General features: G+C 39.8%; 1 protein-coding gene across 1 annotated transcript in view; it reads right to left on the bottom strand.

Moving 5' to 3' along the window:
• The window catches only part of dnah1 (dynein, axonemal, heavy chain 1), a 425,483-nt gene that overhangs the window by 62,769 nt on the left and 336,645 nt on the right, over positions 1–26,069 (bottom strand). Inside the window, exons 65-70 of the mRNA XM_072582714.1 lie at positions 21,767–21,962; positions 20,441–20,592; positions 8,629–8,825; positions 7,363–7,507; positions 3,431–3,589; positions 2,827–2,958 (exon numbers count right to left, since the gene is read on the bottom strand). Of these exons, the coding sequence (XP_072438815.1) occupies positions 2,827–2,958; positions 3,431–3,589; positions 7,363–7,507; positions 8,629–8,825; positions 20,441–20,592; positions 21,767–21,962 (981 nt within the window). The remainder of the gene's footprint in view (positions 1–2,826; positions 2,959–3,430; positions 3,590–7,362; positions 7,508–8,628; positions 8,826–20,440; positions 20,593–21,766; positions 21,963–26,069) is intronic.

The following is a 26,069-nucleotide window of genomic DNA, read 5'->3' as shown; positions in this document are numbered from 1 at the left end:
GAATATGGTGGGTCATATTGTATAAGGGGTTAAAGTTCGTGTTACATTGGCTCCACTCATTTTACTGATGTCATATATAGGCAGTGACCAGGAGTTCTCCTCTAGCTTTTGGAGAGAACAGATGTATCCATAGATCCCTAAGGTTATATTAATTTTGACTGACAAAATGTTTTTGTATTTATTGCTATCATTCAATAAACCTTCTTGCTATCTTAGAAAAGGACCTCTTATGCCGATACTCTATGGTGGTGTAATACTCCACCATTAATCCAGGTACCAGGATCCAGACAAATGAGACACACTGATTTGGGGGATGCTGGCAGAGAAGGATCATGGAGGTACTCTAATGAACCTAGATGGCCTCTTAAGCAGGCCTCACCTTCTTGCCACTAACGATCCATAAAAGCTTTCAGGTTGGTTGCTTGTCATGGGCCCTCCTGCCACTGATTAAGATAACTTAATCAACTTGTTCAGGCATGTCATGACATGTATTACCTCAGGGGAGAGGGGACTTGAAATCAGATCTGTTGACCAAAAAATAGGGACATTACCATGGTGGCACAAATGCCTTGCCCTTCCATTAGTTAAATCCCAATGGGGGCAAAATGAGGTTTGTAAGTGACCTTTAATTAAATAAGGATTTCAATTAGCCCACAGGCAGGTGGGCTTCTTGGTCAAATTATGACAGGGGTAAGAGGTGGACAGTAGCTGGCAGGCATAGCATCCATGAACTTTCACATCAGTTAACACAGAAACGTAGATTTTGGAGCAGGAGAAGGCCATTTGGCCCTGCAAGTCTGCTCCGTCATTCATCACGATCATGACTGATCATCCAACTCAATAGCCTAATCGTGCTTTCTCCCCATAACTTTTGATCCCATTCACCCCAAGTGCTATACCTAGCGGTCTCTTGAATACATTCAATGTTTTAGCATCAACTGCTTCCTGTGGTAATGAATTTCACAGGCTCACCACTGTTTGGGTGAAGAAATGTCTCTTCATCTCCGTCCTAAATGGTCCACCCTGAATCCTCAGACTGTGACTTCTGGTTTTGGACGCTCCCAACCTTGGGAACATCCTCCCTGCATCTACCCTCTCTAGTCCAGTTAGAAATTTATAAGTCTCTATGAGATCCCCTCTCACTTGTCTGAACTCCAGTTAAAACAATCCTAACCTAGTCAATCTCTCCTTATAAGTCAGTTACACCATCCTTGGAATCAACCTGGTAAACCGCACTCTTTCGAGAGCAAGAGCATCCTTCCTCAGAAAGGGAGACCAAAACTGCACACAGTACTCTAGGTGTGACCTCACCAAGGCCCTGTATAATTGCAACAACACATCTCGGCTTCTATATTTGAAACATCTCGCAATGAAGGCCAACATACCATTTGCCTTCTTTATTGTCTGCTGCATCTGCATGCTTACCTTCAGCACAAGCACACCCAGGTCCTGCTGCATATTTCTCTCTTCCACTTTACAGCTATTCAGGTAGTAATCTGCCTTCTTGTTCTTGCTTTCAAAGTGAATAACCTCACACTTATCCAAATTATACTGCATCTACCATTGATTTGTCCACTTAACCAACCTGTCCAGATTGTGCTGAAGGATCTCTGCACCCTCGTCACAGTTCACCCTCCCACCCTTCTTGGTATCATCTGCAAACTTTGAGATGTTATATTTTGTTCCCTTATCCAAATCATTAACAGCTGTTAAACTGTCAAAAGGCCACATGGGGCGGGGTGGGTGTTCATAAAATCCAGCCCACAGTGATTATCCATTGATGGACAGATTGTTTGATTTCACCATGTCACTGCTTCCAATTGTAGGCATATATAGGTTGCAGCTTACAATAACGACTACATTTCAAAAGTGCCTTTTTGGCATCCTGAGTATGTGAGAAGTAGTGCTTGAATAGGAGCTATTTTCTTTTAACAGAATGAATGTTAGGTGCCATTTAAAATAATAAGAAAATAAAAGGAATTTCTTCCCATGATAATTGACAAGTGTTGTGGGCAACTGATTTGGAACTGTATTGATGGAAATCAGTATGCAGTATCCCACTCTTTCAGCAACAGCATACAATATGACATTATATCAAGTGACCAATGTTCAAACATACTTCAGTGGCTTTAGGATGCCTTCAGGTTAAGAAAACGTGTGTATGAATGAAATTCTTTAAAAGCCCAAACGAGTAAGTAAAGCAAACTATTTTGACCCATCAAACACATTTCCTTCACTGATTTGTTGTATCTGGATGTAAAAGAATGCTGCTTAATGTTCAAGCAGATTAAAATTTATTGCTGCTTGCTATTTTTGAGGACTGCAGATAATACACTCTACTGTCTGTTGGAACATAGACTGTTTCTTCGGTATTAATACTTAACAATTGATTGTTTTATTGGGTTAAAAGATAACTATCTTTTATATGGTGATGTACACTAACAGTTACTTAAATACAGGTATGGCAAGTAAAGGTACTTAATGTTTCACAGAAGACAATAGATCTATTTTTATTGAATTGGTCAGTGTTGTTGAGTCCAAGAAACTCTACCTAACCCATTCCATCTTCCGAAGGAAAACTAGGCAAACGCTCCTGGGTTAATTTGAGGGACAGATTGACCAAAACTATAGAATTTCTTTCTACATTCTTTACATCGTCCTTGATCAGTTGAATTTATAAAGATGACACTTTCATGACTCCAGTAGTTTCCACACAATCTTCAATCTTGTTTGTAAAGAGCTAGTTGTCAAATTGTATTAAAAGGAGTGAACTGATATCTACACATAGATTATTTATCCCTCTTCATATGAAATCAGAAAAATCACCTTGTCAGGATCCACAGTTTCAATAAGTCTCTCCAGAGAAGGCATCCAGCTAGGGGCCAGATGACAATTTTGAAAAAATACCCATTTTCCACGTTCCATAGAATTACGCATCATAGCTTCTGCCCTGGGCCCCTGTGAATAAAAGGAGTTCAATTTACATTTGTGATAGAAAACACTTCCTAAAAATGTTACATTGTTAAAGCACATTTCTGGGTTTTTCAAAATGCTTTATAAGTTCTTGCTAGTTTTACACTAGACCAGAAACTTAACCACCATGATTATCGTGTTCAAAAACAGAACTTGGAGACTCAACAAATCTGGTAGCATCTGTGGAGAGAAAGCAGAGTTAACATTTCGAGTCCTGTTCAGTTCTGAAAAACGGTCACCGGACTCGAAATGTTAACTCAGTTTTCTCTCTACAGGTGCTGCCAGACCTGCTGAGTTCCTCCAGCAATTTTCGCTTTTGTTTCAGATCTTCAGCATCTGCAGCTCCTTCATTTATCATGTTATTGTTTAATCTTGCCTGCATATTGGTAACCAGCAAGAACCCCCTAGAGGCAGCGAGACTGCATAGTCAAGTTCTATTTCAAATATTTTTGCTTACCTGTCCCTGTCCTAGTGAAATGGCACTCAGTTTTTTTGAAAATTTCATCTCTTCTGCAAATTTATACAGGTCAGCTGCAGGATCTGTGCCTGGCGACAGCACAAATATTAATGGAATGCTGGGAGCTGAATCTTTAAAAACTGTGCTCAGATCAGAGGTCTGAAAGAAATAACAACTTTTAAAAAACCATACTGTCAGAAATACCTTATCAACATCAACCAGCTGATCCAATCAGAATATATTTTGTTTGTTCATGGCATGTGGGCAAGTCTAGCAATTTTTGCCCATTCCCAATTATCCCTGAGAAGATGATAGTGAGCTACCTTCTTTAACTGCTGAAACCTATAAGGTGACGTTAGTTCTATGATACTATTAGGAAGGAAGTTCCAAAATTTAAATTGTTATATATTTCCAAGTCAGGATAATGCGTGTGATTTGGAGAGTGGGTTGCAAATGCTGGTCTTTGTGCCTTGTCCTGGTGGTAGAAGAAATTTTGGGAAGTTGTGGCAGTATAGCATGCTGCAGCCATAGTATGCCAGAGGTCAAGGGACTGAATATTTAAGATGTTGAATAGGGTACCATTCCAGCAGGCTGCTTACATGGGATGCTGGAAAAGCACAGCAGGTCGCTGCCTGACCTGCTGCGCTTTTCCAGCAACACATTTTCAGCTCTGATCTCCAGCATTTGCAGTCCTCACTTTCTCCTGCTTACATGGGATGTGTTGAGTTTTTTGAATGTTGTCGGAACAGCGCTCATTCAGCAGCAGCAGAACACCAGGGTTATAAATAAATAAATTGTGTGTGTAGAGTATTAGAGTAACTGGATCAAGGTGTAAACTCTAAATAATATTCTTTACATACGTATAAAGAGTAAAAGGATCAAACTGAGGAACTGCAGGTGCAAATTCAAGTTGAAGGGTATGACCTCGTAGACATGATTGTAGTATGACTGCAAAATAGTCAGGTGTGGGAATTAAATATACCAGTTTATAAATTCTGCTGGGGAAAGGTGAAATTGTAGAAAGAGAGAAATAACTAACGATTAAAGATGATATTTTCAATGATAAGTGAGAATAAAATTAGTGGTAATCAAAAAGATAAGACTTTTTGTGCAAAATAAAACCATTGAGAAGATTTTAAGATTGTAGTAGATGCTGTAAATAGGTACCCTGTAGTAGCTGTGTTGTGGTAGATTGGAAAAATGCAGATATTAAGCAAATGGAGTGCAAAGACAGAATGGCTTTAAACAATTAATCAAATAGCAGGTGACACAAAATTTGGAAGTATTGTGAATTGTAAGGATAATGATTAACCTCAAAAGGACATAGGCTAGTGAAATGGGAGGACGTGTGACAAGTGAAATTTAATCCAGAGAGATGAAATATGTTCCTTTCTGATGGAAGAACAAGGAGAAGCAGTGTAAAACAAAGGATACAGTTCTGAAAGTAGTACACAACATAGAGATCTGGGGATTTATGTGCACAAATTAGGGACTGTTGCAAAGAAGGTGGAGCAAATGGTTAACATGCATACAGAATTCTGCTCTTTAAGAATAGAAGCAGTAAATACAAAATGAAGTTATGGTGAATCTTTAAAAATTGCTGATTTGATCTCAACTATGTCCAGTTATGGACATCACAGTTTAGGAAGATTGATAGAAATTTTAAAAAATGCAGAGTTATTGATAGATTAAGGCAATAGACTGAACTGATAGATTAAGAGAAGCACAAATGTGAGGTCACCCAGTTTGAATGAAAAAGAGGATAGAACAATTTAGTTTCTAAATGGTGAAAAGCCATGAACAGAATATCCGAGACTCCAGGTACACAGATCATGAAAAAAATCATGAACAAGTAGGGAAATAATTATTTACAATCAGGCTGACCTTTATGGTTAGAGGACTGATATATAAAGGAGTCAGAATCATGCTACTACTATACAAGTTTAGACTACATCGGGAGTACTGTTGCAAGCACCATACCAGAAAAGTATCTTGACCTTGGAGGGATTGAAGCATAGTTTTAACAGAATAACATTTGGATTCCAAGTGTTACATTACAAGGAGAGATAACACAATCTCTGCAATTTAGTGACAATTAATGCTAGATCAACAATCAACTTTAAACTGAGAGGGATAGATCTTTCTTGGCTAAAAGTATTAAAGGATATGGAGCAAACATAGATGTATAGATTTAGATCAAAGATTAGCCATGATCTTCTTGAATGGCAAAACAGGCTTTCGGGGCTATCTGGGTTTCTCCTGCTACTACGTTCTTGTTGCAATTACACCAGACTTTATTTTGATGAGTTTCCAAGCCTCTTTCTCAAAACTTGTAGGAGCCACATTATAAAAAAAAATTAGGTCCTATTATTGTTAAGACAATCATACACAAGTTGCAGCAACTTAACCCAACCACCTATATCTCACAAAGGTGCAGCATAATTAACCCTGTCCATCTGATTGGAGAGCTGCTTTTTAGTGCACAATTAACTCAGCATAAAGTGGTCATGGCAGTTGAAATGAGCAGAAACATTGCTGGAGTATAAAACCAACAGCTAATCTGATCCCATTAGTTGGATTCACCCATTCCATTTTATTGAGTATTATTCAAATAATTTAAGTTGTATTATTAGCTCAGCATTGAAATTTTTGAAATTAAATAATAAACAACAGAATGTAGATATATTGTAATCAATCTGTTCAGAAATGTTATTACACACTCTCTGGAGCAGGTGGGACTTGAAGCCAGGCCTCTAAGGCTTAGAGATAGGGATGCTACTACTGCATCACGCGAGTCCCAATAGTAAAGTTTATAACAGATTGTTCAGCATCTGGAACAGGTAGATAAATGCTGGGTCCTAGCTTAGTTTCCCATTCAAAACTTAGCCCACCATACTCATTTAGAAGCTAGATGATATGCGTTAGCCTTTGTTGTTATTTTAGGAATAGATTGATAGAGAGATGTTTGCACTTGTGGGAGAATTCAAAACTAGGTGACATAAAAGTAAAATTTGGGACTTCGCAATAACTCCCAAAAAGCATTCGAGAGGAATTGCTGTAAATACTGTGGCTACAAGAATAGATCAAAGGCTGGCTAGAAATTCAATGACGATTAGTTCACCTCTTGATTCCCCAAGGCCTGTCCAAGTCAGGAATGTAATGGAATATTTCCAACTTGCCCAGAAGATTGCAGCCCCAACAATGCTTTATAAGCTTGATACCATCCAGGACAAAGCGGCCCACTTAAAAGCAACTCACTGCATCTACTGTAATAATTCAGCAAGATTAGTTTACAACACTTGACGTCTACGACTTAAATACACAACAGCAGCACATACATGGGCACACCACCATCCTTAAGTCCCCTTCCAAGCCATTCTCTCCATCCTGATTTGGAAATATATCACTGTTCATTCACTGACTCTGAGTCAAAATCCTAGAACTACCTTCTTAAAAGGCAGTATGTATATTCCTACACCCCAAGGTCTACAGTGGCTTAACAAGACAGCTCACCACCACTTCAGGATGGGAAATAAATATTGGCCTAATGAGCAATACCAATATTTCATAAATGAATCTTGTTTAAAAAATGCAGAAAGTTGTTTGAATGTGGTACTTGCCACTGCATAAAGTGGATTACAGAAAAAAGAGAAGTGCATTTATAAGGAAACTATATAAACACAAGGGGGATAAAGGATTGGAAGATATGGTGTTAGTGTTGGATTAAGGTGAGGGTAAACAAGTGAGAAGGAAATGTAATGATAAGCATGGAGCCAAATATGCTATAAACTCTTTAATTTCAAGTTCATCTCCAGCATTAATTTTGCTTTCATTGCTCTAAAAATCTAAAACATAACTTATGAAAATAACGTGCTGCAAATGTAATTATAATAGCAGCCAAACTCAAATAAATATAAAGCAGTAAGACTGACCTGAGGCTCAATAAACCTCTGGCCGAGGTGAAGTGCCACAAAATCCTGCATGGCATTGGTGACTTTGTCCAGTCGAAGACAACGCATAATAAGCAGTCTCTGAAATGAATTTGTTTCAGTCTCTAAATCTCCTGGCAAAGGTTGTCTATAAGAAAAAAAAGTTTAATTTTTTTTTGAATGCCACCATGTAACCCAGGCCAACTTAATATGTAATTGTTTAGTCACAAGTTTGCTTTTCAAATATAAGTAGGCAACTATTGTAAGACTGGTAGTTCCTGATAGAATGGTACTCTTTTGCCAAGTTCTCCTGGTTGCTGCTGTTCTTCTAGTCAATTGTTAGAACTATGCCATCTTGAGACTCATTTGTTCAGGGGGCTGTACCCCTGTCTATCCCATGATGTTCCTTCTATGCTAGTTAAAACTAATCTGAATGTAGTCCAGAAAACAGCACCAGTTAATGCAATGAACAGCATTCAGGTATTAATGGGTAGCTTTAAAATGCCATAAGAAACTAATAGTTGTTAAACTGACAAACATTGAGATGACACATAGAGATAATTAAGAATAGCTGGTTTAGCACAGAGTTATAGAATTGTAGATAGGGAGGGAGAGAGAGAAGCTGACGAGTGTAGAGACGTAAGTAGTTTGGAGAGGGTAGATGGAGTATTGGGGAGGACCAGGAAACAAAGGAGATGGAGGGTTTAGGGAAGACTGTCCAGGACAGCAACAGAAAACAGTCTCTGGCTCACTGGGGCTACGGGATGTTTTGGTATATGCAGATGGCTTCTGTGGCCATGTAAATTCACTGCCTTCCTACTGGCCCTACACATTCTGATGTCAGCCTTAGATGGTACTTGCAGCCTCTGTACGCAAATTGGGGTCAACAATCTGCTATGGACATCATCAAAGATCCATCCCAACATGGTAATGCTCTCCTACAACCTCTTCCATCAAGCAGAAGATACAGAAGCTTGAATACACACAGGAGCAGGTGCAATGACAGCTACTTCCCTGCCATTATTAAACTGAGAATGGACTCTCTATCTTCAAATAATGCTGACCTTGTTTATGTTGATCTTGCTTTGCACACATCCTGTGTGGTGTAACCTGTAGTTTTTCACTTTATGATCTGCCTGTACTGATTACAAATAAAGCTTTTCACTGTACTTAGTTAATATGTGACAATAAATCGAATCAAATCTTAGTAAGATTTATGTAGATGAATATGCAGATAGCTATTTCAATCAATTAATACTTAAAGATCACCTGTGAGGTTCTGGACTGTCAAAGATTTCTTGGAAATCATCCAGATAGTTTACAAAGTCTTCTATAAAGTTGGCAAAGTGCTTCAGATTAGTAAGACTCTGGATGTCCTTCCATGCTCTGTCTGACAGCCAATCAGAGGCTGGGTTGGGGATGAGTGTTTGGACGCTTCCTCCAGAGAGAAGGTAATGCCATTCATCCTATTCAATACATTCAAATTAAGATGGGTCATTTTTACAATATGAATAATTAGGAAAATAAAAATTAGAGAATCACCACTTGGCACATCTCCAATCCACTTACAATGCCGCACTTTATAGTGCACCAGTACCTTTCATTGGAATGTTGCTTCCAGTAAATCATCTTTAATTAAAAATGAGAAAAAACAGTTTCAAGATTCTCAATGGACTGGATATGAAAAGTTAACCTGCTGGAAATCTGAAATAGTCCTTTAATTTTGGGCAGTATTTTGCCTGGGCATTGGTGAGAAAGTTGGGAAAATAGGGTGAGATAGGTAGTAAGGAGACTTTTGATGTTGAGATCAAGAAGTCCGATTCTCCAACAAAGTGCCAATTGACAAGATAAGAATCTTGCTAAGAATGGTGAGAGAGTATGCATCAACATTGCATTATTAGTTAATGGCAGCTTGTTTAATGCAGTTTCCTATTCTACCTAGTCTAAAGATGTGCAGGTTAGGTGAATTGGCCATGCTAAATTGCCTGCAGTGTTAGGTGAAGGGGTAAATGTAGGGGACTGGGTCTGGGAGGGTTGCTCTTCGGAGGGTAGAAGTGGACTTGTTGGGCCAAAGGGCCTGTTTCCACACTGTAAGTAATCTAATAAAAAAAAATCTAATACTTCTGGGTATACACTAGTCAGCGGCAATTCCAGACATGAAAGTGATGTCTGGTGATTCCAGCTTGCCCTTGCTCTCCAGCCCTTCATCTTGGATATCAGTTCCACCGTATCTCAGGATGTCATAGCTGACAGCAGCTATCAGTCAAGGGACTTGGGCTGGTCAGTTGGCAACTTGGGAGGGTCAGGAATTCTCCTTTAGGGCATCAGGAGCCAACTGTTAGGAAGCCCATCCACACTTGCCTCTATTTGTTCCTTGAATGAGGTAAGAGGAGGGATGAAAAGTGACAGTGTAAGTCTTTTGTGCTGGTGCCAGTAGAGAAAAGGTGGTGATTTGTGAATGAGTAGGCAGCATAGAGGGCATCCAATAGTGTGGGCAGATGGCTGAGAGTGTGTACAAGCATGTTGCATGTAATGGTAAGAGTGGCAGACCAGATTCCTTGGTGGGAAGTGTGCACAGTAGAAGGGATAAAGTGACTGTGAGGCAACAGTGTGAAGATGATAGCACTTATCCTTGTGGAGTGTAGAAGGCAATTGATTTTCCTCCTGCATTACGAGCATAACTTCAGACCATGGAATCAGCATTGACTCAAATACCAACCTCAGATCAGGACAGCTGCGTCTGGTTTCCTCTGCCAGAAGAGAACAGCCCTCCTCTATGCCAACTCATCCACCATGACATCAAGCTGAAATCACATGACCTCCATGTCACAGTCTGCAAAGCAAGGTGCCAATTTCCCACTGTCCTTCAAGTCTGGGATAATTCATAGGTCTTGTGCAATGCAGCTCTGGCCTGAAAGTGCTTGACCTGGTACGTGGGCTGATATTTAGAAATGGTGCCAACACCAGGAATCCTGGTGTGCCCCAGCAAAAGTGAGTCCTTCAAGAAGGATATGGCCAATGAGTGCCTTTAAGGTGGGTGCATAAGTAATGAGTTATGTTTGGGATGATAGCATGAGAAATTTCACTTGGGCTCACAGAGAGACTTGACAAAATTGATGCTTAGAGTCAAGATTAAAGTAGTGCTGAAAAAACACAACAGGTCAGGCAGTATCCGAGGAGCAGGAAAATCGATATTTCGGATAAAGCCCTTCATCAGGAGTGATGAAGGGCTTTCACCCTAAACATTGATTCTCCTGTTCCTCGGCTGCTGCCTGACCTGCTGTGCTTTTCCAACACTACTCTAATCTTGACTCTAATCTCCAGCATCTGCAGTACCCACTTTTGCAAAATTGATGCTGAGCTGATTTCTGGTAAAATTCAATCTTCTGTGTCTCTCTCCACAGATACAGCCTGACCTGCTGAGTATTTCTAGCATTTTCTTTCTATTTTCATTTTGTTTCTGAGAACTTAATATTTCTTTTCTTGCAGATGCTCAGTGAGCTGCAGATTCCATGCCTCTTTTAAAATTTTTCTTTTAGATTTCCAATTAGAGTATGTTTTTCTATTTTTGATCAGTCACAAAATAACTACATGCAGATTAGTTGTGTTACTGTACAAGGCAGTGTGCTCCTTGCAGTCAGTACTTTCCAGTGCTGACTTTGCCAGTGTATTCAGCCTCAGTGGAAAGACAGTAACTTTACTGGGAGACATCTGCAGTCCTACAGACTAACTCCTCTGAATCAAGATCTTCTGATTAAATACACGTATGTCCTTTCCAGCAGGCAAAGGGAGACCCTTATCTCTGCAGTGACAGCTAACTTGAAACCCGTTCCTGAGATAGAAAGAAGGCATCTTTTATGATCTCAGGACAAGCCAAAGTGTTTCAGAGCAAGAAAGTCCCTTCAAAATTTAGGGATAAATTTTATGTTTTATGGGTTAAGTCCAAGTTGTGTTTAATTTTTTTTTGGAGGGTTCTTTTGCTGTGATGTTTGGTGAGTTTTCTTAGCCTATCTTATTGAATAGCATTTTTAATTACCTACCATGTTCCTACAGTGTCACTTAAATTTGATTTACATCCCATTTTACCACACACCATTCTCAGAACAACTCGTCACCAAAAGACTGACATCTCTTTCAAGGCACTACCTTTAAAAGCCCACTGTAAAACCAGACAAGCACTGTTAGTCTGCAGTTCTTGATATGTGCCCTGGACATGGTAGATAAGGGAAAATCGATGCTATCTCTTTGCAGGCATGGTCCTGGAGGTCCTGCCAATGTGATTTCTTTCTCCCCCCAGAAATCGCAGTGGAGGCTATGAGACCAGACCATGGCTGTCTGGTCCAAAGTCACCCAGTTACAACGGTCTGAAGGAATGCCCAGTGCTGTGGGAAGAACGTCATTCATCTTTCAAATGTGCCAGCATAAGTGCCACCATCTTACCTCTGATATTTCACACATAGTCCATTTCTGCTCCAGCAACAAACTCCCACCAAATCCATGCTCTATCACACTCACTATTGTCTGCAATATCATCACCACTGGCGGTCACCACCCAATCTCTGAATCCACTAACCCTGTATACCCTCTGTGCTGCCTACTCATTTCTCCAAGACACCTCCTTAGAGGTATGCAACAGCAATACCACCCACTTTCATCTCCCATAATACCAGGACAAACTAGTCATCAAAGGGTAGGAAGTGTCAAGATAGATGGTGCCTATCATCCAGCTCCTAATGAATAGACTCAACTGCCCTGAACAAGGCCCAGACCAGTACCAGTTGTTGCCCTTGACTTACTGTACTAGAACCCCTTGAGTGAATGTTGTTCCCCTTGATGATTTGAGGCATGCTGACAACCACATTAAGCTTCCGAGCTAAACAGCACAGCAAGCAGTAATATAAGTTTGATATCTTTTGCTGATGGGACATCATGGGCTGCACTGCCAACTAACAGTGTAATCCTGCAGCATTTCTGAACTTTGTGTTCAGGAACATACATCCAGCTCATGGACTGGATCAAGTTGCATCTTTGGCTTGTTTGCTTCCTGTAAAAGCGCTCACTCACTGTGAGCCTACTTATAGCGTCATAGATTCATAGAAAAGTACAGCACGGAAAAAGACCCTTTGGTCCAACTCGTCCATGCTGAACAGATATCCTAACCTAATCTAGTCCCATGTGGCAGCACTTGGCCCATATCCCTCTAAACCCTTCCTATTCATATACACATCCAGATGCCTTTTAAATGCTGCAATTGTACCAGTTCCACTATTTCCTCTGGCAGCTCATTCCATACATGTACCACCCTCTGTGTGAAAATGTTGCCCCTTAGCTCTCTTTTATTTCTTTCCCCTCTCATCCTAAACCTATGCCTTCTAGTCTGGACTCGCTCACCCTAAGGAAAGACACTGTCTGTTTGTTCTATCCATGACCCTCATGATTTTATAAACCTCACTAAGGTCAGCCCTCAGCCTCTGACACTCCAGGAAAAACAGCTGCAGCCTATTCAACCTCTCTCTCGCTATAGCTCAAATCCTGGCAACATCTTTGTAAATCTTTTTTGAACCCTTTCAAGCTTCACACCATCCTTCCAATAGGAAGGAGACCAGAATTGCACACAATATTCCAAAAGTGGCCTAACCAATGTCCTGTTAGCCGCAACATGACCTCCCAACTCCTATACTCAATGCTCTGACCAATAAAAGAAAGCAAACCAAAGGCATTCTTCATTATCCTATTTACCTGCTCCACCACTTTCAAGGAGCTATGAACCTGCACTCAAAGGTCTCTGTTCAGCAACACTCCCTAGCACCTTACCATTAAGAGTATAGGTCCTGCTGTGATTTGCTTTTCCAAAATGCAGCACCTCACATTTATCTAAAGAGGTAAAAAAAGTCTATCTGCCACTTCTCAGCCCATTGGTCCATCTGATCTAGATCCCATTGTACTCTGAGGTAACCTTCTTCGGTGTCCACTACACCTCCAATTTTGTTATCAACTGCAAACTTAGTAACTATGCCTCCTATGTTTACATCCAAATCATTTATATAAAATTACTTAAAATAGTGCACCCAGCACCGATCTTTGTTGCACTCCACTGGTCACAGGCCTCCAGTCTGAAAAGCAAACCTCCACCACCACCCTCTATCTTCTATCTTTGAGACAGTTCTGTATCCAAATGGCTAGTTCTCCCTATATTCCATGAGACCTAACCTTGCTAACCAGTCTCCCAAGGGTAACCTTGTCGAACGCCTTACTGAAGTGCATATAGATCATGTCCACCACTCTGCCCTCATCAATCCTCTCTGCTATTTCTTCAAAAAACTCAATCAAGTTTGTGAGACATGATTTCCCATGCACAAAGCCATGCTGACTATCCCTAGTCAGTCCTTGCTTTTCCAAATATATGCAAATCCTGTCCCTCAGAATTCCCTCCAACAGCTTGCCTACAACTGATGTCAGGCTCACTAGTCTATAGTTACCTGGCTTTTTCATACCACCAGTCTTAAATAGTGACACTATGTTAGCTGACCTCAAGTCTTCCGGCACCTCACCTGTGACTATCGATGATACAAGTAACTCAGCAAGGGGCCCAGCAATCACTTCCCTAGCTTCCCACAGAATTCTAGGGTACACCTGATCAGGTCCTAGGGATTTATCCACTTTTATGTTTTTTTTAAGACATCCAGCACCTCCTCTTCTGTAGTAGGTACATTATTCAAGATCTTATCATCTATTTCCCCACATTCTATATCTTCCATGTCCTTCTCCACAGTAAACACTGATGCAAAATAATTGTTTAGTATCTCCCCCATCTGCTATGGTTCCACACAAAGGCTGACTTGCTGATCTTTGAGGGGCCCTATTCTCTCCCTAGTTACCCATTTGTCCTTAATGTATTTAAAAACCCTTTGGATTTTCCTTAACTTTATTTGCCAAAGCTATCTCATGTCCACTTTTTTACCTCCTGATTTCCCTCTTAAGTTCACTGTTACTGCCTTTATACTCTTATAAGGTTTCTCTCAATCTCTCCTGCTTATACCTGACATATGCTTCCTTTTTTTTCTTAACCACAACCTTAATTTCTCTAGTCATCCAGCATTCCCGATAACTACCAGCCTTTCCTTACACCCTAACTAGGAATATACTGCCTCTGGATTCTTGTTATCTAATTTTTGAAGGCTTCCCACTTTCCAGCTGTCCCTTTATCTGCGAACAACTAGCCCCAGTCAGCTATTGAAGGTTCTTGCCTAATACCGTCAAAATTAGCCTTCCTCCAATTTCTAAATTGGAGGAATTTCTAAATCTGGTCCATCCTTTTCCATCACTATTTTAATAGAATTATGGTCGCTGGCCCCAAAGTCCTCCCCCACTGACACCTCAGTCACCTGCCCTGCCTTATTTCCCAAGAGTAGGTCAAGTTTTGCACCTTCTCTAGTAGGTACCTCCAAATAACAAAACAGAAAATGTTCTTGTACACACTTAAATTCTTCTTCATCTAAACCCTTAACACTATGGCAGTCCCAGTCTATGTCTGGAAAGTTAAAATCCCTTACCATAACCACCCTATTATTCTTACAGATAACTGAAATCTCCCTATAAATTTGTTTCTCAATTTCCTGCTGATTATTAGGGGGTCTGCAATACAATCTCAGTAAGAGGATCATTGCTTTCTTATTTCTCAGTTCCAACCAAATAACTTCCCTGGATTTATTTCCAGGAATATCCTCTCTAAGTACAGCAGTAATGCTATTCCTTATCAAAAATGGCACTCCCCCTCCTCTCTTCCCTCCCTTTCTATCCTTCCTATAGCATTTGTATCCTGAACATTAAACTGCCAGTCCTGTCCATCCCTGAGCCACATTTCTGTAATAGCTGCAATATCCAAGTCCCCTATTCCTAATCATGCCCTGAGTTCATCTGCCTTCCCTGTTAGGCCTCTTGCTTTGAAGTAAATGCAGTTAAATTGATCAGTTCTATCTTGTTCTCTGCTTTGTTCCTCCTGCCCTGACTGTTTGACTCACTCCCTTTCCCAACTGTACCAGTCTCAGGTTGATCCCTTTCCTCACTATTTCCCTGGTTCCCAACCACCTCCCCCCCGCCCCACCCCCACCTTACTAGTTTAAATCCTCCCGAGCAGCTCTAGCAAATCTCCCTGCCAGTATATTAGTCCTCTTCCAATTTAGTTGCAATCCGTCCTTCTTGTACAGGTCATTTCTACCCCAGAAGAGATTAAGTGATCCAAAAGTATGAACCCTTCTCCCATGCACCAGCTCCTCAGCCATGCATTCATCCACTCTGTCCTCCTATTCCTACCCTCAGTAGCTCGTAGCACCAGGAGTAATCCAGATATCACTACCTTTGAGGACCTCATTTTTATATTCCTGCTTAGCTCTCTATGTTCTCCGTACAGAATTTCTTCCATTTCCCTTCCTATGTTGATGGTTCCAATGTGTACCACTAATCCAGAATCTGGTTTCCAGTATCTGCAGTCATTGTTTTTACCAATGTGTACAGTAACCTCTTGCTTGTACCCCTCACCTTTGAGAATATTCTGCACTATCCCCGCAACATTCTTGATCCTGGCACCAGGGGAGGGACAATACAAAATTCAGATTTTTCGCTGCTGGCCGCAAAAGCGTCTATCTTTGCCTCTGATTATAGAGTCCTCTATCACAATCGATCGCTTGGAACCCAAAATACCCCTCATTACATTACAGCCTGTATTGATACCAGAAGCTTGGCTGTTTGTGCTACATTCGCCCGAGAGTCCATCACTCCCTACATTTTCCAATATAGCATACCTGTTTGAAATGGGGACAGCCACAGAAGACTCTTGCACTACCTGCCTATCCCCCCTACCTTTCCTGGAGTTAACCCATCTCTGCAACTGTAACTGTGGCTTTTCTCCCTTCCTATTACTGCCATCCATCACACTCCCTAACTCTTATAAATTCCTCATTGCCTCTAACTGTTGCTCCAACCGATCCATTCGATCTGATAGGATTCACAACCAAATCACTTCCTGCAGACATAATCCTCAGTAACATGTAAACTCTCCCTAAACACCCACATCCAACAAGATGAGCATATCACTCCACTAAAGAGCATCTTTGCTCCTTCACAAACTATAGAGCCAAAAAATAGCAATATTGTATTGCTCTTAAAGAAAAACAGTGCTCCAGGCTAACTTAATACGTATGGTTTATATTTTAAAAATTTAATCAAGAGACAGATTTCAATAAACTTCAATCAAGAAAGAACCTACTCTACTCACTATTGTAGATGTACAGCAAGGTTACACATGAAGAGTTATGCACTTATCTGTTCCTGCGTTGTGAGCTCTCCCATACAGGTTCCTCCAAGATCTGTTGTGAATTTTGCTGTTTTTTCTAGACACACACTGATGTCCAGAGATACATGAATTCAAACAGCAAAGGCAGTAACTGTACAGGTTCACTGCTATGTCAATTAGCAGTGTAGGTTTCTTTCTCTCTCTCTCTCGCTGACCATGTGCTGACTGTCTTTGTCTGTTTTTTTCCCTTTTAAATGTGCCATTGTTTTGACTTTTTTCCAAAACAATGCAACAGCATATAAAACAGTAATTGCTGCTCCTGGGATTTTAGGAAATCACCTCGAAAACCTAAAATTCCTCAAAAAAAGGAGCAGTTCTTACAGCACAACCTTTTTCCTATCCTCCATCTTGGATTACCCAGAATCCTATTGCTGCAGGATTACACTGATAGTTGACACTCCAGTCATGATGCAGCATTGAAGTGCGTAAGTGTCATAAGTAAGGAGATTGGAAATGTGTTGTGTGGTTTCTTAAAGGTTTGTATATTTCTGATGCTAATGTCTGTAGACTTGGAGTAAATGTGGTTGGTACCCGTGGAGCGCACTCTGAGATGTTGGTGCCTGGAGTCCAACATGGAGATTGGTTACAGCAAGTGATAAGTTGAATCTACCAAGTGCTCACAATGGTTTCCTTGGCAAGTTTTCCTGATGTCGAGCTTCTTTGGTGAGTTTGTTAAGTTGGGAGTCTGAATGTTAATGAGGTAAGTTGTGGTATTAACAAGGTATTTAACAAGCAATAATAAACATCCATTGTGTGATATAGTCTTCCTACCTACAAATATCAGAGTCCTGTATTTGAATAAATGCAGCTTTGAGAATATGGAAGTGAATTGCATTACAATTGCTGATAACTTTACATTCTTTTCTGGTGTCATTCTTAACACGGTCAGGATTATTTAGTTTAACATTCTCCAATAAGAGAAAAACATCTAATGTTGCACATGATATTCAGATGTTGGCCTAGGTCTTAATTTCACAGTTCAAATTGACTAGTGAAGTATTCTTTTCATTGGTTAGGGAATTGGCAACAAGGAACAAACATGGTGATAATTAATGCAGGAAGCATACTGAGCGACTTTAAAGTTAAATGTTTGTCATGCATCATGTTATGGATGAGGAGTACATTGCTACAATGAACTATTAAAGACAAGTGAAAATATTTAAAGAAAGTGTTGAAAAGTGGAAAGAAATTGTTGCAAATGTTGGTTGTTCGAGGAACTTTGGCTCAGAGTTGATGAGCTGGAGTCTGAAGTTCAGATACTGAACACATCAGGAAGAAGGGAGTTGCCTGTGTTTCAGGAGGTAATCAAACCCCTTAGATTAAATACCTCAAATTCGATTAGTGACCAGGAAGAGGAGGGTGTGACTACAAGTGAGGCAGGTAGAGAGATCCAGAAGTAGCACTGTAGGAGCAGTGTTTGGTTGAGGATTGGCTAACCAACAAAAAACAGAGATTTGGGATAAATGTGTACTTTTCTAGTTGGCAAGATGTAACTAGTGGGGTTCCAAAGGTTAGATCCTTGGGCCCCAAGTATCTATAATCTTTATTAATCACTTGAATGCAGGTTTAGAAATAGCGATATTTTTGGATGACACTAAAATATGTGGGAAAGTATGTTGTAATGAAGAAATAAGAAATTTACAAATGGATAGGTTAGCTGAATGGGCTAACATTAGGTAGATGAAATTTAACGTGAGCAAGTGTGAGGTTTTCAATTTTGGTTGGAAGAATAAAAAGGCAATGTATTATCTAAATTGAGAGAAACTTCAGACTACTTCAGTACAGAGGATTTGGATGGCCTTACACATGAATTGCATAAAACTGGAATGCAGGTACAGCAGATAATAAGGAGGACATATGGAATTTTAGCATTTATGTCAAAGGAATAGAATTTAAAAAAGTGAAATATTATTGTATAAGGCACTGGTAAGACTGTATCTGCAGTACTGCTACAGTTTTGGTAGTCAAGATTAGAGTGGTGCTGGAAAAGCACAGCAGGTCAGGTGGCATCTGAGGAGCAGGAAAGTCAGCGTTTTGGGCAGGAGCCCTTCATCAGGAATTAAGTTTTGGTGCCCTTACTTAAGGAAGGTTGTAATTACATTGGAGGCAGTTCAGAGAAGGTTCTCTATGAAAGGTTTGGCTTATGAGAAGAGATTGAACAATATCAGACTATACTGACTTAAAATTAGAGGATTGAGAGGCTATCTAATTGAGGTATCTAGGATGCTAAAGAAGATTGATAAAGTAGACATAGAACAAATGTTTTCACTTATAGGACAAACTCAAATGAAAGGTCACAGTCTTTGCATCAGGGTGGTAGATTGAAAACAGATGAAAAGGAATTATTTCTCTTAAAGTGTTGTGAATCTTTGGAATTCACTATCCAAGAGACAGGGACGCTGAATAAGTTTAAGGAGGAGATATACAGATTTTTAATTAGTAATGGGTTAAAAAGTTATGGGGAGTACTTAGGAAAGAGGACTTCAGGTCAATTTGAAATCAGTCATAATTGTATTAAATAGTGAAGCAAGCTGAAGGGTCATAGATGCCTACTCTTGCTCCTAGTTCTCAAGTTCTTATTTAAAGAAATATTAGATTAGCTAAACACAGCGATTTAAAATATTAAAGTACAGGGGATTTAAATCCTGATCAACACTCAGGATGCACAGTTGTATGAGTAAAAATCTCAATAAGTTCATTAAAAAATCTTCACAGGAATATTACTGAGCAAAATCAGACAAACCATTTCTGTAGATAAAACAAAGAACTGCGGATGCTGGAAATTTGAAACAAAAACAGAAATTGCTGGAGAAACTCAACAGGTTCTTCAGCACCTGTCCATTGACCCTTCTTCTGAACTGGACTCAAAACGTCACCTTTGCTTTCTCTTCACAACCCTGTTGAGTTTCTTCACCGTTTAATTTGGAAATTGGGCATACAAGTGAAAGTTTGGTTGAAAAGGTAGGTTTTAAGGAGTATCTTATAGGAACAAATGAAAGTGAGGCAGAGAGGGTGAGAGAGGGAGTTCAAAAGTTTTGGCTCTTGGTAGCCAATATGGTGAGGTACTTAAAATTAGTTGTGAATGAGGAGAAGTGTAGAAGTCTTTAAAAATTGCATGGCTGGATGACATTTCAGAGATAGGGTATTGTGATACCATGAAGAGATTTGAAAGCAAGGATGAGAATCTTAAATTCAGTTTGTCCTTGGTTCTAAAACCAATGTCGATTAGTGATCCAAATCAGCTACATTTGAGATACATTATTGAAAGTTCATCTCACGGTCAAATTGGACAGTTTAGTTCAGCTTCATGCAGTGACCTAGGAGGGGAATAGTGTCACCAGATGGGGAATAGAGTTTGTGGTGAGGTCTATAGATAATGGCTTTAGTGTTTAGTTTGAGAAAATTTCTGCTCATCAAATACTCGATGGTGATGAGCATTATGACAAATCAGAGCAAGAGAGGAAAGACTAAATGAGGTCTGCTAAGGTGACATCAATGCACATGTAAAACCTGACAGCATGTTGATGAGAATCAGGAGGGGATCAAGAATAGATTTCTCATTAACTTCATAGGAAATTAGATCATAAGACTCTACAAATAAGATTACACTTGAAATATGTGATAGGGAACCAATGGTGGAACAAGCAAATAAACAGGGAATCAAAAGCCCATCTATTTGGCTGAAATTTCTATGACTTAGCAATAGAACTTTATGCATATGTTACTGACCATGTCAATCTTGTTATCATTCATCATGATTCTCACGCACACCAAGAAAGCAAACATCAGCTTATGCTTCTCAAAGAGGCTTCTGCAGACGCTGAGAAATAGACTGTAGGTGAAGTAATTATTGATAAGTTTGATCCGTTTCTCCACAGTATCTGAGGGACAAAATGAACAGTTGTGTATAAGTCACGCGCATCTCAATGTAATATTGTTTAAGGACAATATTAAAGTCCAAATTTTTCTATCCTGTTTTCTATCTGCCTTTTTTAAAGGTCATGAATACTTATTTTTCTTTAGCTCTGTGCAATTAAGGATCATGTAGATAAATTTTACTTACAGGGAAGCAGTTACATACAGCTGGTGAGAAACATGTATGCAGTCAAAATTGCTCAAGTTCTCCAAACTGAAGCTGCCAGTTTTGATTTTCCTCTGCTTTCCTAGGAAAGCAACAAGGACACCTATTCAAAGCCAACCATGTTCTCTTTCTTGTACATATATTGACAAGTCCCAATGGCATATGAGACCTGGTAAGAATTTTTATTGAGTGGCTAGAGCAGGAAGCAATAATGAGTTTCTCTCAGGGAAACACAGCTCAAGACTGTTTGGGACAGTAAATCTAAATAACAGCTTTTCTGATGGGGCCAAAAAGAATGTGAATGCTCTCTGTCTCACAACAGGGCTTACAATCTCCCCTTCCACACTGATTGTGCTCCCTCCTATAAGCAAAGGCCCAGGAGCCAATCCTACCATTTACCGACTGACGTTAGGTAGTTTTTGCAACATATAACTTCCTGCCATAAATAGGTGGAGTGTGCAGTATTTAAAATTGACAAACGTTACAAATCTTTCTCCACAAGATTTACATAGAATTTTACAACTCGTATTTATAAAAAAACATAAATATATTTATTATAATAAATACATTTATTGATGGGTGGATGTTATTTGACTCTAATTTTGAATTTTTAAAAATTAATTTTCCATCTCATTTTCAGAATCATCTAGATACTTCAAACTTCAGCAAGAATGTGGACAGGAAATCTACAACTAAATCTCTGCCTATGACCACATGAAAGCAGATCTGTCACCACGTAGAACTGTCTGGTTTGCAACATGGCTCAGAGTGGGGATTCATTGACTGAGGAATCACATTCTATTGAATGTAGGCACACGTATGATACATGATACATTCCTCATTTGCAACATTGTCCTTAAGCAATCAGCTGAAGAAATGGCTGTAGAATGTTTAAAAATAGATGTAAATAACTGAGTTATTCAGTTGACTTGATGTATGTGCAAACGTAAAATAGCATGTTGGGATTGGTATACCTGCTCGCTCAGAATTTGCAATGCCTGACATGAAGATGCTGAGGAACCATTCCAAAGAATACTGGTACATGGGATCCACATTGGACAAATCGGACACACAAAAAAACAGGATCTGTGTACGGACAGCAACAGGAACATACTGCAGCCGTGTGATATCAATATCTTTTTCCGTTTGTTCTGCTATTGTCACTTTTATCTGTGGAAAGATTAATTACATATTCAGCATAGCAGAAGAAGTTGATGAGGCGCATGTTATATTATCCATTTGCTTTGTATTGCACAGGCTTAGAACCTGTAAATGTTTTTTTTTTGCCAATTTTCTCCATTAACATTTCTCTCTGTGTTACCTTGCCCAGGTGGTCAAAAGTCTGTTGTGAACCAGAGCTTATTAAGTGTTTAGAGCATCACAGCCAGTCTAAATCTGTTACTCCCAAGAACAACAGATGTGCAAGAGCAATCATAAACAACAAAAAGCTCACTTTCCCTTCCTTAAAGAAGGGATGGTAAGCCGTTGAAAATGGTCCCTCTTTTAAAAAGCAAATTGGGAAACAAAGTAACCTGGTTAATCAAACATCAAGCTTTAAAACAATAAGTGGACAACTAAGTTAAATGAAGAATGTTAATTCCAATCTATGTAGTAGAAAGGGAACAAATGAGGGAGAGAAGGAATTTCAGTTCTGAAATCCTGGGATACCAAGAGGCTCTCAGTTGATGAGACTTCATTCAGTACAACTAAGATACCTGGAGGAGAAAAAGCATATCACTGTGTTTTCCATAATCCAACAAAACTTTCATGAAATATTTTGAGAAGTGATAGTGGTTTGATAAATAATAATGGTTTTGACACAGTGCATTTGTATTAATGTTCTTCCATTAATATTTCAGCAATCCTAGGAATATAATTGAGTTGTCCTTAGCAAAAGAAAATCAAATTTTCTACCCAAGGAAAGACAGGTAAAAATGGTAAGACAGGAATCTCACTCGTTTGCATGAGAGGCCTAACTGCATGCATTTGCATCTTATTAGTACATAATCTCACCTCATTTATATGGAGTTAGCTCTTTGCAAACACGATGGACAGAAACTAGATAATGACAATTCCTGACATGAAAGTCAGAGTGGGTACTTGGCAGCTCCAACTCATATCTTGCTCTTCTGTCCTTCGTTTGGCTAGTTTCTTCATTATTATCATGGTATATCGAGTAATATCATGATGAACCTTTCTTTGAAAGTTGCATCTTATGTAGACAGGGTGGTATAGAAGGCATTTGGCACACTTGATTTCAGTGCTCAGACCACTGAGTATAGGAATTGGGACACCATGTTGCATTTGTCCAGGATGTTGGTGAGGTCACATTTGGAGTACTGTGTAGTTCTGGTTGCCCTGCTATAGGAAGGATATTATTAAATTGGAAATAGTGCAGAAAAGATTTACAAGGATGTTACTGAGACTAGAAGGTTTGAGATACAAGGAGAGGCTGGTTAGTTTAGGCCATTTTTCACTCGAGCATAGGAGGTTGAAGGGTGACCTTAAAGAGGTTCATAAAATCATGAGGGGCATAGATAAGGTGAATAGAGTCATAGAGATGTACAGCATGGAAACAGACACTTCGGTCCAACATGTCCATGCCAACCAGATATCCCAACCCAATCTAGTCCCATCTGCCGGCACCCGGCCCATATCCTTCCAAACCCTTCCTATTCATATACCGATCCAAATGCCTCAAAGATCTTTTCCCTAGGGTGGGTAAGTTCAAAACTAGAGGACATATTTTTATGGTGAGAGGAGAAAGATTTATAATGGACCCGAGGGACAACGTTTTCATGCAGAGGACTGTTCGTATGTGGAATAACCTGTCAGAGGAAGTGGTAGATGCATGTAAGTTACAACATTTAAAAGACATTTGTACAGGTACATGAAGAAGAAAACTTTAGAGCGATATGGGCCAAACTGAGACAAATAGGACTAGTTTAGCTTCACTTTCTCCTAGTTTAGTTTGGAAAATTTGGTCAGCATAGACGAGTTGGACTGAAGGATCTGTTTCTGTGCTGTATGTTTATGACTCTAGTTGGTTGCAATATCTCTAAGTATGCTCCATGGGAAATATCCTGCACCCCTGCCCTCAACGGTTGGCATCAGACATGTAGCAGTTTCACCACATCATCATGGTACAAATCGAAGCCACTTCAAATACAAATACTCCAATACTGTACTTTGGAGTGCACCAACATCTTGCATTATAATGCTGCTGCTCCTGTTCCTGCTGCTGCTAGGCCACTTTGTATACATAGAAAGACATTCATCTCATGGATTGGAGCTGGGTACACCTCAGAGCTCTTAGCTTTCTTTATTAGCATTCAATCACTTTGTGTCTATTTGGATGCTCACAGCATCTTTGCGATGCCTTTTTGCACTTTGTCCCTCATATTCTACCTGCAAAGCATGGAAGACAACTTTTTTTTATCCTTGGATACATGTGAGAGTAATAAATCAAATCAAGATCAATTCATTCAGAACTTACATGTTCACAGCAATTTTGTCTTGCCTTGTCTTTTGGTGTGACACAAAGCCAGACTGCCTATTATGTTTACCAGCAGTGGTCAGTTAAGAGGGTGGACATATTGTTGTGCTTTGATGCTATGTCAATGTCACAGCTGCAGCATATGCCAGCAGCTTGTGTGGCAAACACACTGACTGACTGTGCTTCAATCATATGGCCCTACAGTCAGTTCTTCTATAATGCGATAGTTGCATTCTTGTGCAACCCTGTGTTATGGAAAAATTGCACTTTGGAAACAGCAGTTAAAGTGTTGGTGATGTAATCACATTACAGCCAACACCCGTTTTAAAAAGTTCACTGTTTAGAAACAGCATCTCCATTTCGTTAATCATTTTGCAGCGTATTCACATTGACAAAATGTGTGTTATAGCAGAATGATCTGTATCTCAAAGTCTAAAGGTAGGAGTCCCCAGTCAAGTCAGGGGATAGGGAGTTGGTGGGGGGGCATCTTAATTCAGCTTGATGTCCAAAATCAATCTAGAGACTTGAACGCAGTAATTTGGGTATTTGGGCCAATAAGAGTTAGATGGTCCATATTATTACAGTCTGGGAGTTGCACAGAGGTTAGCTAGGGTCTGGTCTCTCGTCAGTTGGGGCTGGCTTCCTGAGTAGATGGGTAAGGGCATCGGAGGGGACATAACCCCTGTTCACTCAAAGTCAAGGAAGGTGCTTAGATGCCAGTTCTGTGGTGGGGATGCTGGCTCAATCAATTGTGTGGATTGGAGAGAGTGTGCTGGATTGCAAAGGGGATAATAGTTATGAAGTGGGCAGATGCAATTCAACATATAACAGTAGGAGATAATACAGCAGAGACTGCAAAGAGTACTTTTGTGAACGGGATTGAGTTTCATTGATGGTCACTGCCCTAGGTTCTTTGGGAGAATGGTGCATCAATATGTTTGGCATCATTAAACTATGTCTGGGGCAGGGACAAATTGAAGAGATAAATCACAGTTAATTAAAACAAAAGAGTTTGGAGCTAACATTGGAAGATCAAAATCAAGAAGATTGACAGAGAGGACAGGGTAGACGTTTTGGTGGCGGGGGTCAACTAGATGGAGCAGCTGAGCCTGCTAATTATCCTGTGAAGCACTATCTGTGTTTCCTTCCATCTTCAAACAAAGCGTAAGTGCACAAGCAAACTGAAAAATAATTAACAGCAGGGCTGAGTGTGTAGAGTTATTTTTATTACTTATGGAATGTGGGTGTCACTGATTGTACCAGCGTTTACTTCTTGTCCCTGGGAGTGTGTTCTTCTTTCTCTGAGGGTGCAGGCTTTGCTTGTGGGCAAGAGAAGACCTTTGACTGCAACGCCATTAAACAGACACTCACAAAGAATAGGTGAGAGACATCACATGATTCTTATATGGATCTCATGCTCTGAAATACCATGTGGACTAAAAATCCTGGCCACAAGCAATCTGGAGCCTTACAATCAACAGTACAAATCAATTCTACTAATTGTTGTAAAGCACCAATAATGTCAGGTGATTTATAAAGATTTTCCTGCATGCCTTAGACCATAAAATAGAAGTATAGGAGTTGAGTGAAAAGTTTTGACAATGGCTGCCTTTAATGGCGCCATCTTAGGTACAGTAGAAGTATCTAGGCACATATCTTAGAGCAAAAAACCATTTTTCTTAGAGTGAAAAAAAAAGATTAACATGAAACAGTTAGAAAAGACCAGCATGACAATAAGTGATCATCAGTAGTTAGGTTCCAATCCCAGTCCGTATCTACAG

The sequence above is a fragment of the Chiloscyllium punctatum genome, chromosome 12, assembly GCF_047496795.1.
Source record: "Chiloscyllium punctatum isolate Juve2018m chromosome 12, sChiPun1.3, whole genome shotgun sequence".
NCBI classification, from domain to species: Eukaryota; Metazoa; Chordata; class Chondrichthyes; order Orectolobiformes; family Hemiscylliidae; genus Chiloscyllium; species Chiloscyllium punctatum.
This window is presented reverse-complemented; position numbering and strand designations above follow the sequence as displayed.